At 37.0% G+C, this 13,454-nt stretch overlaps 3 protein-coding genes across 12 annotated transcripts; 2 read left to right on the top strand and 1 right to left on the bottom strand.

Moving 5' to 3' along the window:
• The first annotated feature begins 1,657 nt into the window (after positions 1-1,657).
• LOC113297111 (uncharacterized protein At4g17910-like) lies at positions 1,658-6,731 on the top strand. 3 transcript variants are annotated; one of them, XM_026545514.1, is made up of 17 exons: positions 1,658-1,789; positions 2,671-2,795; positions 2,878-2,941; positions 3,037-3,082; positions 3,176-3,312; positions 3,394-3,467; positions 3,598-3,676; positions 3,779-3,868; positions 4,181-4,254; positions 4,839-4,926; positions 5,180-5,306; positions 5,422-5,526; positions 5,682-5,787; positions 5,898-5,949; positions 6,054-6,098; positions 6,369-6,467; positions 6,552-6,731. In XM_026545514.1, exons 2-17 carry the CDS (start codon positions 2,746-2,748, stop codon positions 6,702-6,704), a joined length of 1,389 nt encoding a protein of 462 aa, XP_026401299.1. In that variant the 5' UTR covers positions 1,658-1,789; positions 2,671-2,745; the 3' UTR covers positions 6,705-6,731. The 3 variants fall into 3 exon arrangements, with proteins under 3 accessions (XP_026401299.1, XP_026401300.1, XP_026401301.1); XM_026545515.1 differs by lacking the exon at positions 1,658-1,789 and adding an exon at positions 1,869-2,024; XM_026545516.1 differs by lacking the exon at positions 1,658-1,789 and adding an exon at positions 2,044-2,279.
• LOC113297112 (phytoene synthase 1, chloroplastic-like) lies at positions 6,619-9,421 on the top strand. Of its 8 annotated transcripts, none has more exons than XM_026545520.1 (8): positions 6,619-6,757; positions 7,437-7,525; positions 7,914-7,951; positions 8,052-8,102; positions 8,192-8,364; positions 8,479-8,714; positions 8,805-8,997; positions 9,089-9,421. In XM_026545520.1, exons 1-8 carry the CDS (start codon positions 6,731-6,733, stop codon positions 9,245-9,247), a joined length of 966 nt encoding a protein of 321 aa, XP_026401305.1. In that variant the 5' UTR covers positions 6,619-6,730; the 3' UTR covers positions 9,248-9,421. The 8 variants fall into 8 exon arrangements, with proteins under 8 accessions (XP_026401305.1, XP_026401306.1, XP_026401309.1 ...); XM_026545521.1 differs by having other exon boundaries at positions 6,701-6,757; positions 7,440-7,525; XM_026545519.1 differs by lacking the exon at positions 6,619-6,757 and having other exon boundaries at positions 7,376-7,525.
• Positions 9,422-9,545: 124 nt separating this feature from the next.
• Positions 9,546-13,107, bottom strand: LOC113297113 (sorbitol dehydrogenase-like). The gene is made up of 6 exons (XM_026545525.1): positions 12,808-13,107; positions 12,574-12,641; positions 12,042-12,278; positions 11,068-11,358; positions 10,535-10,722; positions 9,546-9,943 (listed from the first exon to the last, which is right to left on the bottom strand). The coding sequence occupies exons 1-6, from the start codon at positions 12,944-12,946 to the stop codon at positions 9,751-9,753; spliced, it is 1,116 nt and encodes a 371-aa protein (XP_026401310.1). The 5' UTR covers positions 12,947-13,107; the 3' UTR covers positions 9,546-9,750.
• Between the last annotated feature and the right edge of the window lie 347 nt (positions 13,108-13,454).

Genomic DNA, 13,454 nt, shown 5'->3' on the forward strand with positions numbered 1-13,454 from the left:
GAAGCACCGTAGGACTAAGCCTAACGTTGTACTGCAATGACATAGCACGGGTTCTCAATTATTTGAATCATGTCTTGAGATGTAGGGGCAGAGCCAACCCAGTGCAAGGGTGTGCACTTGCACTCCTAGCCAGGCTCCAAAGCCTGTTTGGGCCGACCGACCGGAAGGCCCGAAAGGAGGGAGTCCCTTTTATGGCCACTTTTTTTTTTATCAAATGAAACCTAACAAAATTTTTCAATTTCATAAAAAGATTTGATGAAAAATTATGTCCGGAAAATTCTGGTTACTTTTTATTGGACAAAATTATCCTTCAGTGTGCAAACAAAAAGACAGCTGTGTCCCTTGTCATCCAGTTATTCAACATCAGCACCATAACCAGTTATTCAACATCAACACCCATAATACCGCCCCTTTCATCAGCAGCACCTCCTTCCACAGCAGCGCCGCCACCGCCACTACTACATCCTCATTTCTTCACCTGCCACCACCGTCACCTACACCACCACCAGTATCAACCGCGCCGCCACCACTACTACCACACCAGTAGAAGAACCATAACCAGAACAACCACCACCACCATAACACTAACCATTACTACCACCGACAACACCATCAGCACCACCGCCGCAACCACCACAACCAGCTTCAATTAATAAAAAAGACAAAAAAAAAATCATTGAAATCTGCTTCAATTTCATTAAGAAGAACATACAAGTTTATATTACAATAACAAAACCATTGTCCTGCAAAAAAATAGAGTATCGCACTACGATAATCAGGCAATGAAAAGGGATTTTCCATGTCCGGTATGTATGGATCTGACCTATACCAACGACCACGCCGAGATAATTGATGGAATCTTTAATTATTCAGTCTCCTATCTTCACTTTCTTTGATTGTTTAATCCATCCCCAGTTTCATTTCTGCTCCAAATTGAACCGAATAAAATCGAAATACAAAAAACGTTAAAACAATTAAGATCTAAACCAAATAGAAATCATCTAAAAATAGAACAAATTTAAACTAAGTGTTACAATTTTGTTTTCACTAATGGAAGCTGAGCTGCAAAAGATGAGGAAGAAGAGAAAGTTAAAGAGTTGGAAAGAGGAGAGGAGATAAAAGTTATTTTCTTTCTTCTTTTTCTTTTCGGTAGTTTTTTTTTTAACTTAAAGTACAATATTACCCTTATTTGTTGTTGGGTTTCATTCACAGTTTTACACCTGTGTTTCATGCGTCAAATGTATTATAACAGGTGGAGCATAAGAAAAAGTGGCGCATCGAGTTTGATGTTTTGAATGTACCAAATCTGAACAAGAACCGAATACCATAGTTATGAGATTGTGGTGTAATTTATTTTTTTTATAAGCGGATGGTGGAGTAATTGTGGACACAAGAAATACACATTACTCACCTTTCGTGAAATAAAAGAAAGACAAGAGAACCGCAACAACACTGTAAAACGACTGCAGAGTACTCTTCGATCGGCCCTTCCCACCGTGGCAGCGGTGTTCTAGTTTTGGCCGAATTACAAATTTCTTCTTATATACAAGCCTATTTTTGCTTCTGCACCCCCTTATTTTATTTTATTTTGCCAAATTTTGAACCTCTATCGGATAATTCTTGGCTCCGGGCCCTGCATCAGATGACGGAGCTTCGGGTTCAGGTTTATTAGGATGCATACCCATTATCCGATTCGTGAATATTTCGACCCAAAATCTAAAAACGAAAAATAGAAAGTTATGTCTCCTTCAAGTTAGAAATCGAAATTGACCTTGGTCGAATTTGCAAGGTACGATGATGTTAAGCAATTTGTTGTTTGATTTTTATTATTACGAACCCTAATTTTGATAAAAGGAGATTTGCACTGGTGTCTAAAAAAAACTAGAAAACTGAAAAGTTCTGTGCATCTGATAATTTTAGTGACAGATCATAGATTTATATAGAGTTCCTGCAATACTTTCTGGGTTGTTGGTGCATACTTTCTGGGTTTCTTGTCCAATGCTCCTGATGCTCGATTTTTGAAAGTATATTCTCGCCAATTTGTTCTTTGAATCTTCTTTAGGAAAATATATTACAGACCTAGGGATTATTATGCAATTTGAAACCTAGATAAATTCTGCTATGGCGAACTTAGTTTTGGTTATGCTAGTTAGGTACTTGTGTTGTTACTTTTACCCTCGGCGAACTTAGTTTTGCCTGCTCTTGATGTGCGTAAGGAAATGTTCTAGCATTTGTTTCCTCGTCGCCACTCACCGTGTCAGCAGTCATCAAGTTAATTGGTACAATACTTTGTTGAATTGTAGTGCAAAATCGATCTCATTTCAAATCCAATTATATAGATTAAAGTGCTTGGTTACTCTATTGATAATTAGCCTTCAGATGTGGTTATGCATGTTGCTATTCCATTGCTCCTAGGCTCGTTCTGAAAGCAAGTCATCAAGTTATACATGATCGGAACTTTGACTTTTCTAGATAGCTTCAACCACTTAAGTTATATCTCATAGGACTCTGCTCAATTCTGGAATAGTTTATTTTCTATTGGAAGTCAGTACAATTAGGTAGTAATGTCATCTATGCCACTACATTACTATTGTAGCTGTAAAAAAAATCAACATACTTTTAATTCACACTCAAGGTTTACTAAAAAACCCCTTTCTCCAATTGTTACAGAAAACATATGAGACGGATGAAAGAAGTTTTCTCTTAAAGGCATTGTTTAGAATTCTTCTTCACCTTAACGCCCAAATGGATCCTCTTCGAAATTCCTTCAATCCCAACAAGCATCTGAAAGAAGAGTACGATCTTCATTCATTTATATCTTTGTTTCTTAAGTTATTAACTGCCCGGCCACTTACACTTTTCTTCTCTAATGTTTAGATTCGTAAGCAACCTGACAGGATCTTCGATTCTTGAAATTGTCTCCCTCTCAACAATTGTACCTGTAAGTTGAATTTTTTGCCCTGATTTTGTGTTCTTGTCCAGTTGCATCTTAGATATGACAATTATTAACCATATAGGTCACATCTTTCTGTGCAGGCTTTGATTGTTTTGCGTCACTATGTTTGCGCAAAGGGACTATATGGTAATCCTTCTTAATTTTGTGATATGTATAGTTCAATCGATATGGCATTCTAATTACTTGTCGCAAGGGTTAATCCAATTATTGACTGCCCAGGACCTTTACATGCAAAGAAAATCACATCAAAGAAAGAAAAAGATGGAACTATTGATGGTAGAAGTTGGAGAATTTACATGAGCACGCTGGTTATGGATTTCTTATTTATTGTTCTTCCAACCATTCTTTTTCTCACTGTGAGTGCACTTTTCAACTATTGCTTGGAGTGTAGTTCTTTATCATTTATACATCTTTTTATGAATCTGTATTCATGCCAGGTTCTAGCGGAATGGACAAATATATGTGTGATTTTCTTGATACTGTTGTTGCTCTTCTGCATTGGAGACAAAAGGTAAAAGTATGGATCATCTGGTTGTTCAAACTCTTCTTTCAGTTGAATTTGTTGCTCACATAACTTTCGAGTGCTGGAGTTCGTTCAGTGAGAGGAGACCTTTACATTTCTTTCTATACGTCTTATCTAGATCAGGTTCATATTCAGAAAGAGGATCTGACCTTGCATGTTCCATTAGTGCAAATGTTTCAGCATATAGAGTTTCCATGGTATGCATTCTACTTCTGATTTTAATATGTTAGTTTGTTACATTATTTCGTTCTTTTCAAGTCCTACTTTCCCTCACAAGGAATGATGTAGTTACACTGCAGATGATTGTCACGTGCTTGTGCATCTTGGCTGTGGATTTCACAATATATCCTCGGAGATATGCTAAGACTGAGACTTACGGTACTGGACTGGTAAGCTCCTTCTTGCTTGTCCCTTTTTACTCCCAATAGTTGCAAACAATTTCAATGGATAATCACTTAATGGAACAATAGTTGAATTTGATTGTTCTTGAGAAGCTTAATTAGGACAGCATGTTCATCTCATATTTGACAACATTTGGTTGTTGTCGAGGTGCTATAATTTTCTGTAATTCTCTGTGACATTGTAATATTCTAGCATCTGAGCTGGTCTGTTACCTAATGTCATTCTTGATTAGTTAACACACATCGAGAAACTAATCATAGGAATTGGGGAATTCCCTCTCTTGTTTTTGGCTTCCACAGATGGATCTCGGGGTAGGATCATTTGTCCTAGCAAATTCTTTAGTTTCAAGACAAGCACGGAATGTCTCGTCAATGTGAGTCATTTCTTGCATCTTTTACTTACACATCTGATAAATGCCGGACTCAGTATTGCACCTATGCTCCTTGTTAGAAATTTTTAGGCCTCACAAATAACATGTCCCACCTAGACTCTCTCCTCACCTCTTTTGACTATTATTAGTACAAACTTTGGCTCCGGAGCCCTTGTATTTTTCGGAAACATTGCTTAATCATCCCCTGCCTTGTTACAACTTTCTTTGAAGAAAATATCTCATCGGTGTTGAATATTCTCGGTCAGTACCATTCATTTTCCAGTAAATGCATATAGCACAGAGAAAACCGATATTGTTTACAGTTATTGAAAAAATAAATCTGTTGCAGCGACATTCATGTGTAATTTTTAACTAATTTGGATCCCTTCCTTTTATTTAATGAATGCCCTAATGATACTTGTGGATGTGGACTGTAGCAAGAGAATATGATGACTATCACCAAATTTTTGGATTAGTGAATCATCTTTTATCCTTTTGTGCTTTGTTTGCACGCTTCTTATGAAACTTGGAGAAATTCTTTGAATGATTTATTATTGCTGAATTTGTACCAATATCTTTTCTTTTAGGATGTGGAAGACCGTTCTTCAATCAACGAGTCCAATGATCATCCTAGGAGTTGGCCGACTCATTTTTACATCAGGTGTAGATTATCAGGTAGAAAGCTCCTTTACTGTTCCTTCCATGACTATGTTTTCTTATTTTATACTTCAAAGAAAAGAAGTGGGCTTGTGCACAGCACGTTGTTGTTTTAAAATGATTGAAATGTGAAAGGTACTCGTTTACTATCATCTCAATCCATTAGCTAAAACCCAAGGCAGGTTATGTCATCAGAAGTGTGAAAAGTCAGTAATACATTTAATCTTTCACAGAAATTCATGGAATTAACTTGTGTTGTTATCTGTTTTAGGTGCATGTGGGAGAGTATGGAGTACATTGGAATTTCTTTTTCACTCTTGCTGGCGTATCTCTTTTAACTTCCTTGATAAACATTCATTCTCGTTATTGTGGTATTCTTGGTTTATCAATTCTTATAGGTACATATGGACTAATATCAGCTTCTCTTTTCAAATCCTATTTAGATTAGCTAGATTGTATCTCTGTAATTTGTTTTATTGTAGGTAAATGAAATAATCTTGTTTCTTCTTTCAGGATATCAGCTATGGTTAAGTTCTGGATTAAATGAGTTCCTTTTGTCCAACGAAAGAGCAAATAACCTCTTTAGCCAAAACAAAGAGGGTGTTGTTAGTATTTTTGGTAAGTGTTATCTGTAATATCTTTTAGGCTTGTTGATTCCAGCATTTACTCCTTTGTCTTCATTATCCTTTGAACTATCAACTGTGATCTTTCTGGTTTTCTTAAAAGGTAAGAAGTCACTTATTTTCTGTTGTTTTTTCCTTTTCTTTTGTTAGGATACTGGGGCATGTATTTAGTTGGAGTCCAGTTGGGAAACTTTCTTTTCTTCGGAAACAATCGACGAACCCGGATGAGAGTCTGGATTCTTGCTGTTATATTTTGGTAAAATTTCTCCTTTCATTTGAAATTATTAAGCTTTTTGGGTTTCTTTGAATTAACGTGAATGTTGTCAATCATTCTGTTTAATCCCGTAAGCACTATCTATGTTTTAGGTTATCAACTATCATATTGGACAGGCATGTTGAAAGAGTTTCCCGCAGAATGGTAATGATGAGAAATTAGTAAGCTTATGATTCGTGCCGCCACGCGTTTTTATGGTGTAATTTCAATATAATTATCACCTTGTACTAATCATGGTTCTTATGCAGTGCAATCTGACATATGTTGCCTTCGTATTAGCCCAAAACTTTCAGGTATTTCTCGATTACTGATTATAAGTGGTGATATGTGGTTTGTGTAGTCAACGACAACCATTTATCCTAGGGATTGTCAATGATAGCTGATCAATCTGCTCTCTAAATTTTTACGACTTCAGAAGATATGTCCAATCAGAGTAGCTGATCTGTAACCATTTTCTGTAGAATTTAACTCTTTGAATTTCTAATCGAGGAGAATTTTTAATCATTAATGTCTTCTTTTAAAGAGGTTTTTGTTGTCTGTTGAACTTCCATAACATTTTGCAGGTTTTGGCGATTTTGGTGCTGTCGGATTTTATTCCTGGACAAAAAACTTCAGTTATTGAAGAAGCATTTGACCGAAATTTACTAGGATCATTCCTCCTGGTGATTCTCTTTCTATTTCTTCCTATTGTTGGCAACAGACCTTGCTAATCTGTACTAACTACTGTATTTGTTTTTCATGTGCAGGCGAATATCATGACGGGTTTAATAAACATGAGCGTTGACACCATCTCCACCTCATCTATCACAGCCTTGGCTATCTTGGTTGGGTATGCCTTCATTTTGTCCATCCTTAGTGGATTTGCAGCATTTTCAGGGATCAAATTAAAGTTTTGGTAACACTAGGATGCACACAGAGACTTCCGATGTACTCTTGTAGTCAATTTTTTTCGGTAAGATTTTTATTTGAATCTGTAAAGCTGGTAATATCTCAGTGTCCCCTTTTTTTTAGTCATTGCATTCCAGAATTAGTGATAAGTTTGCCCACTAGCAAAGGAACCCATATTGATCAGGGGATAGTACCCGCCAGTAGCAATTGATGTCAATGTCATCGCTCTCTGATGCCTATAAAAACAACCTTACTGTAGGAGTTACATATATATATACATCAAGGTGAGGTGTCTACATTTTTGCAAATACATGTGGTCAATCTTGATAAATGAAATTCGGTGTTTAGGCCACCAAAATAGCTCATATTGAAACCATGGATTATTATGACAACGATCTGGTGGTGGCAGTGGAAGAATGCCTTAAATTTCAGTTGCCCACCGCCAGTCTTTTAAGGTTTCTTATTTGTAATACTACTGGTGAAAGGAAACCATCTTCATTGACTTGAAATTTGGCATTGAAATTGTCCAATCCACAAATTGTTGATTTCCCACAAATTGTTGATTTCAGGTTAGAGTTTGTCATATCCCTTCTTGTCGCTTGTTTTTGTACACCAAGTTAAAGAGACTGAATACACATTTATATTAAAATTCTGTTCCATAAAAGCACATAATGTATATGAATACACATTTATACTAAAAAATTGTGTGACATATGTATGTGATGTTACCGATGTATCCAAAGGAGATGTGCGCGTCCAAACGGAGGATGCATGACCATTTCGGGAGCTTCCGTGATAGAGAAGGAACAGGAGAAAGTGAGAAGAATATGATGTGTGTTTCTTGGTTTGTGTTCTTCATATTCTTACTATTCTCTCGTTCTTTCTTTATACTTTCAATTGTTTGCAAAAATGTGCACCACAATTAGTATATCTGCTAAATTTACATGTACAAGAACATGTAAATCTAAGTACCAAAAAAAGCAGAAGATGCTGATACCTGCTGCTGTCCCATTTAAACATTGCACGGAACTACCAAAAAATGGCATCTCTTTTACTGATTTACGGCTAGATGAGATCGTTGATAGACAATCTCGGCAAGCTAACAACAATTTGTTATCAACATCATCATCATCAGCCAAGGGTTTGATTTCAAATTATAATAACAACCAGAAAATAGTGTTTAATCCAAGATTTCTTGACGAGGCTTATGAACGTTGCAGAAATATCTGTGCAGCATATGCCAAGACCTTTTATCTTGGTATGCCAATTGCCAAGTTACTAAATAATTTTTGGAATAGGCTCTATAATATCACAAGTTCCTGAGAATATCAGCGCACTTACTTCATTTACCATTTCAGGGACTTTATTGATGACTGAAGAGCGCCAGAAAGCTATCTGGTCCATTTATGGTAAGTGATGCATGATCTCCTTGTTGGCACTTTTCTTGCCTTGGCATAGTGCATTTTAAACAGATCTAACCGTTTTAAGTTTCATGCAGTTTGGTGTAGGAGGACAGACGAGTTAGTCGATGGGCCCAACGCACCCCATATGAATGACGCTGTTCTGGATCGATGGCAAGAAAGACTGGAAAATATCTTCAGTGGTTGTCCTTACGATATGCTTGATACCGCACTCACAGATACCGTCAAGAAATTTCCCATTGACATTAAGGTACTGGAGATGGAGCACTGAAGAACTGGCTATAAAGTTCATTTAAGCTATGACCCATGCATTATACAGAAGATCTTACCATAGAAAATGATGGGATTTGTTTTCATGTTGTAGCCTTTCAAGGATATGATTCAAGGAATGAGAATGGATACCCGCAAATGTCGTTACCAGACTTTTGAAGAGCTTTATCTCTATTGCTACTATGTTGCTGGCACTGTTGGCCTAATGAGTGTTCCAGTGGTGGGAGTTGCATCTGAATCTCTCACTAAGATCCACAATATCTATGAAGCTGCTCTCAACTTGGGTATTGGTAACCAACTCACTAATATCCTTCGAGATGTGGGAGAAGAGTAAGTACAGTAAACAACTACAAACTCAATTTTATGAAACTCTGTCAGGTTTTAATTTGGGTGCGTTTGTATGCTCTTAATTGACTTCAGTGCTTTGAGAGGAAGAGTGTATCTTCCACAAGATGAGCTTGCGCAATTTGGGTTACGAGATGAAGATGTTTACTCAAGAACAGTGTCTGACAAATGGAGAGAATTCATGAAACAGCAGATCACAAGGGCCAGGTTCTTTTTCAGCAAAGCAGAAGAAGGAGCTTCTCAGCTCGATGCAGCTAGTCGTTGGCCGGTAAGTACCAAGTACCCTCAAAAACTATAGCCAACTTTACGATAATAGTAATTAAATTTAAATTTATCGCTTATAATGGTGTATTTTGCAGGTCTGGACTTCTTTGTTGTTGTACCGGGAGATTTTGGATGCCATTGAAGATAATAACTATGACAATTTGACGAAACGTGCTTATGTTGGGAGGACAAAGAAGTTTCTTATGCTGCCTTTAGCATATAGTAGAGCCGTATCAGAGCCAAAAATTACTTGATTCTTCGCTAAGATCAGGCCAGCTAGCTAGATTAATTTGTAAGTGAACAACTTCAGTTGTTGGTTAGGGGATCTCCTTCCTGTAACAGTTCTCCTGGATTTGTAATAATCATGCATTTGTTTTCCACAAGATACTCTCTTTTTGCTTTTCATCTAACATGAAATTTTAAATCCATGACTTACGTTTGAAGAAGAAACTTGACTGAATGTGAGCTTTTTCTTTTATCGGAAAAAACAAGTAGTTTTACTTGACAACAGTTTTAAGAACTCGGCAATTTACTTAGAACTTAACCTCAAACTGCTTGCTCAATTTTAAACGGCATATTAGATGAAACAAGTAGACAAACTGCAATATTTATTCTTCGGAAACTCTCTCCAATACAACTTTTCATCCAACTGTTTTTCTCTATAAGGCCATACATAATAAACTCCGATGAGGATTTATTCTGATAACATATGATCTTGGTAGGATTTTTATATTGAGACTAGTCTTGGGCTTTAGTTTTAAAGGTTAAACATGACCTTGATTGCAGTACTACCACGAGCGCTAGTTTCAAATGCTTCCACAACTTCTTCCTGAGAAAATCCGAATCTGTGTGTTATAAGTGGCTTCACGTCGATCTTTCCACTTTGTATAAACTCCAGACAAAGTGGCCACGTATTCTTATACCGGAAAATGCCTACCACGTCAACTTCTCTGCAAATTCAAACAATAATATGCAATGACACTATTAAGAGTAGAAGAAACCAAATAAACAGGACAGTGTTCTTTATTTGGCTCAATATAGTTTTGGCAAGGGAGTAGTTTCACACTAGTAAAGACTCTGTTGGATGGAATCTGGGGCATGCAATTCTGAGTTCTGGCTAAAGCCTTTCTTAATGTAAGAACATAAGTGAGCCTATGTGATTGTGTGGTTGGAACTTGAGATAACTGTTCACATAACAAGATTCAACGGTTAACCACTTCAGAAAACTACCAAGTCTCGTTTCAAAGCTGACCAAAGGGGAAACTGAGCTGTTCACATCCACGTGAAGCTTGTGAGTTCAAACTTGAAACCTACTGTAAATAGCATGAACTATCAGCTAGTTTTCTAAAGGGACAGAACAAACTATACCCATGTGGAGGCTGAGAGTTCGAGGATACAGTGTATCACTGCAGGAAGTTCCTCACTAACTCGCTATCCTGTCTATTCCCGGTTAGTCCAGAATACTCAATATTGATAGATGTTTTCTTACACCTCTCTTTTTACAATTGGAGGTTTTAGAGTATGTGGTTGGCAAAACATACCTTGCAGCAGCAGGAGTAAGTGGGACAGTCATCTCGTTATGGCCCATTCCCACAAGACAAACTTTACCACCTGGTTGTGTAGCATTTAGGGCTGTCCTTACAGTTTTTTCAAAGCCTGCACAATCGAAGGTCACATCCACTCCAACCCCCATTGTTTTCTGAATCTGAACCACTTCGTTATCCACATGCTGTAGAGAAGTAGCCAATTAAGGTGAGCAAGAAAAGAATTATCCAAACAGAGTTTTTTCGAACTTTTGGAGATCACAGAGAACAGTTTTCTGTTTATTACAAATCTATAGTCCTATTTGTGAACGACGACGGCACTAGTCCATAAGGTGCCTCAGAGCCCAGTTTCTGTTTACAAGACGGTTAGACGATACGGTTTAGCAATTAAGAGAATATTTACTTCTCTGTTCTCTGTCAATGTTTCTCGTGAAAGATGTCTAAAGACGAGTAGTAAACAATTTGATGAGATGGTACTTGGATGTTACAAAAGATGGGATATTGTACAAAATGAGTAAAATATAGTGCACCTGAATATTTGTTGAAACTTTGACAATGTCATCTGCACCGAGTTTCTTTGCAACAGATAAACGATGATCATCCACATCCACAATAACAATTTTGGGGGCTCCAAAAGCTCGAGCTGCCAGAAGAGTGACAAGTCCTATAGGACCTGCTCCCATTATCAACACGTTTGTCTCTGGACCAATGTTTGCACGACGACAAGCATGGACACCAACACTCAGAGGCTCACACATTGCTCCTTCCTCTAAGCTCACGTTGTCAGGCAGCTTAAAGCATAAATCCGCAGGATGCACCACCTGTTACAAGAAATAAGGCATTTTCAAACTACTTTCTGTCTGGATGCATACAAACTGAGTAGACGTCAAAGTTTTCCTAACCATCGTCATGAGAACAAAAACTTCCGTTTATAAGCAGCAAGAAATCTCTTGCTTGCATATATCAAAGTATATCCAACCAACAATTCTCCACAAAAAGATACAATTGATTTTATCAACTGTCCCAGTATGTACATTTTGTTCTGTGAAGTATTAAGTATAGAGAAGGAATACAAGACTTAAGAATTATAGAGAAGGAATATAAGTATATAACACTTAAGGAATCTAAGAATGGTTCCAAGTTGCTACGATTTTGCACATTATCATACACCCTGTGTACAGGTGAAGACATGATAAGAAGCCTTAAACTAAGTACACAAGATATGGTGTACTTGTGCCTCAATAAGCCATTCGCTGACTGCGAACCGCAATTCCTAACAACTGAGAGAGCATAGTACCCTATAATCACAACTATAAAAACCACCTATTTGAGTACCGGTAATGCATCAACAATTGAAAAGAAACAGTTAAAGAATGAACTGAAACTGAGTACTTCTCATCTATCTAACAAAGAGTAAATGAAATAAACTAATCAACTAGGCAGATAACAGATTATCATTGTAATAACCATATATTCAGATTAGAAAAATGCAAAGATGGAGAACCTGATTTGCAAGAGAGCCATGAACTGGTGGTGTTGCGAAAAACTTCATATCGGGACATAGATTATATCGACCATCTTTACAAAGATTACATCTCCAGCAGCTAATTCCAGGTTCTAGCGCTACTCGATCACCGACTATTAGAGATTTCACTTCCTTTCCAACTTCTTCTACGATCCCAGCACACTCATGTCCAATCACCATTGGTTCTTTCACAATAAAATCAGCACATCTCATGGTCTGGTACCAAAATTACCATCTCAATGTTTAGAGACCAATTTCAGACTAAAACAGGAAATAAAAAACTCAAAACATTTTAAGGAAAATCTAACACATAATTTAGCACATCCAGTAGTTTGAAACTACCATCAATCAGAAATTATTGAACTGCAAGAAACAATCTGATTTTTTATTTTTCTTTTGTTGAGTGAATCTAATGTCAGTTTCATTAAATGAAATTTAAAGGAGGTATTGAATTATATAAATAGAAAGGAAAAAACCTAAGATCAGTGGAGAGGAGTGAGAAGAAGATTGCCTTGAGGTAGTGAACATCACTTCCACAGATACCCACAGCTTTCATTCTAACCCTAACATCATGGAGACCTGCAAAAAATTCAAGAAACACACTAGTATAAATTTATATGTTCACTCCCAGTTAGACTACTAAAACTACAAATCTATAATGAATCAACTAAATCAGCAGAAATAAGTTCAAACTTCAGAGGAAAAGGCAATTTTAATTTCTAAGTAGTGGCAATGAGTGTAGTACCCAGAGGAGGAAGCTTGAATGGTTGGATTTGAAGATTATCCACACCAAGAAGCCATGCTGCCATGTTTTCATCACCACCACCATCACCACCACCATGAGACATCCCTCCTTTACCCATCTCTCTCTTTATTGTATGCATGTGTTCTAGCTTCCTCTGTATTTAAGAATCAGGAAAGAACAAAGTTGATTGCGTGGAATCTACTCAATTGGTGATCTACATGCACTAACCCCCACAAATAAATATAAAAAATCCAAGGGCATCAATCAAATATTGTAACATCAAAAAAGAAATTCCTTGATCATGAACCGACACAGTGACCACTGAGTACTGACACGCTTTATGAAGAACACTAATAAAAAATGTCATTGTGTTTATCCACTATAAACTTGGCCATGTGATGACGCATTAGCCACCTAATTTTCTTTTTTAGGTTGTTCTAACGCAAGAAAATTTATTTGTGGGAATTAAGTGTTTGGTTTTGTCATTCTTTCTTATTCTATTAACCTTGGGTTTGATACTCAATAAAAAAAGTTAACTCATTTTATTGGATGACTCTTAAAAAACCTGTCATTTTTAGGGGCGACCCCGAAAGGATTAAGGACGACACAAAAAGACAAAAAAAATCACCCAAACGTAAAATGTAGTC

The sequence above is a fragment of the Papaver somniferum genome, chromosome 7 (genome assembly GCF_003573695.1).
Source record: "Papaver somniferum cultivar HN1 chromosome 7, ASM357369v1, whole genome shotgun sequence".
Lineage (NCBI taxonomy): Eukaryota > Viridiplantae > Streptophyta > Magnoliopsida > Ranunculales > Papaveraceae > Papaver > Papaver somniferum.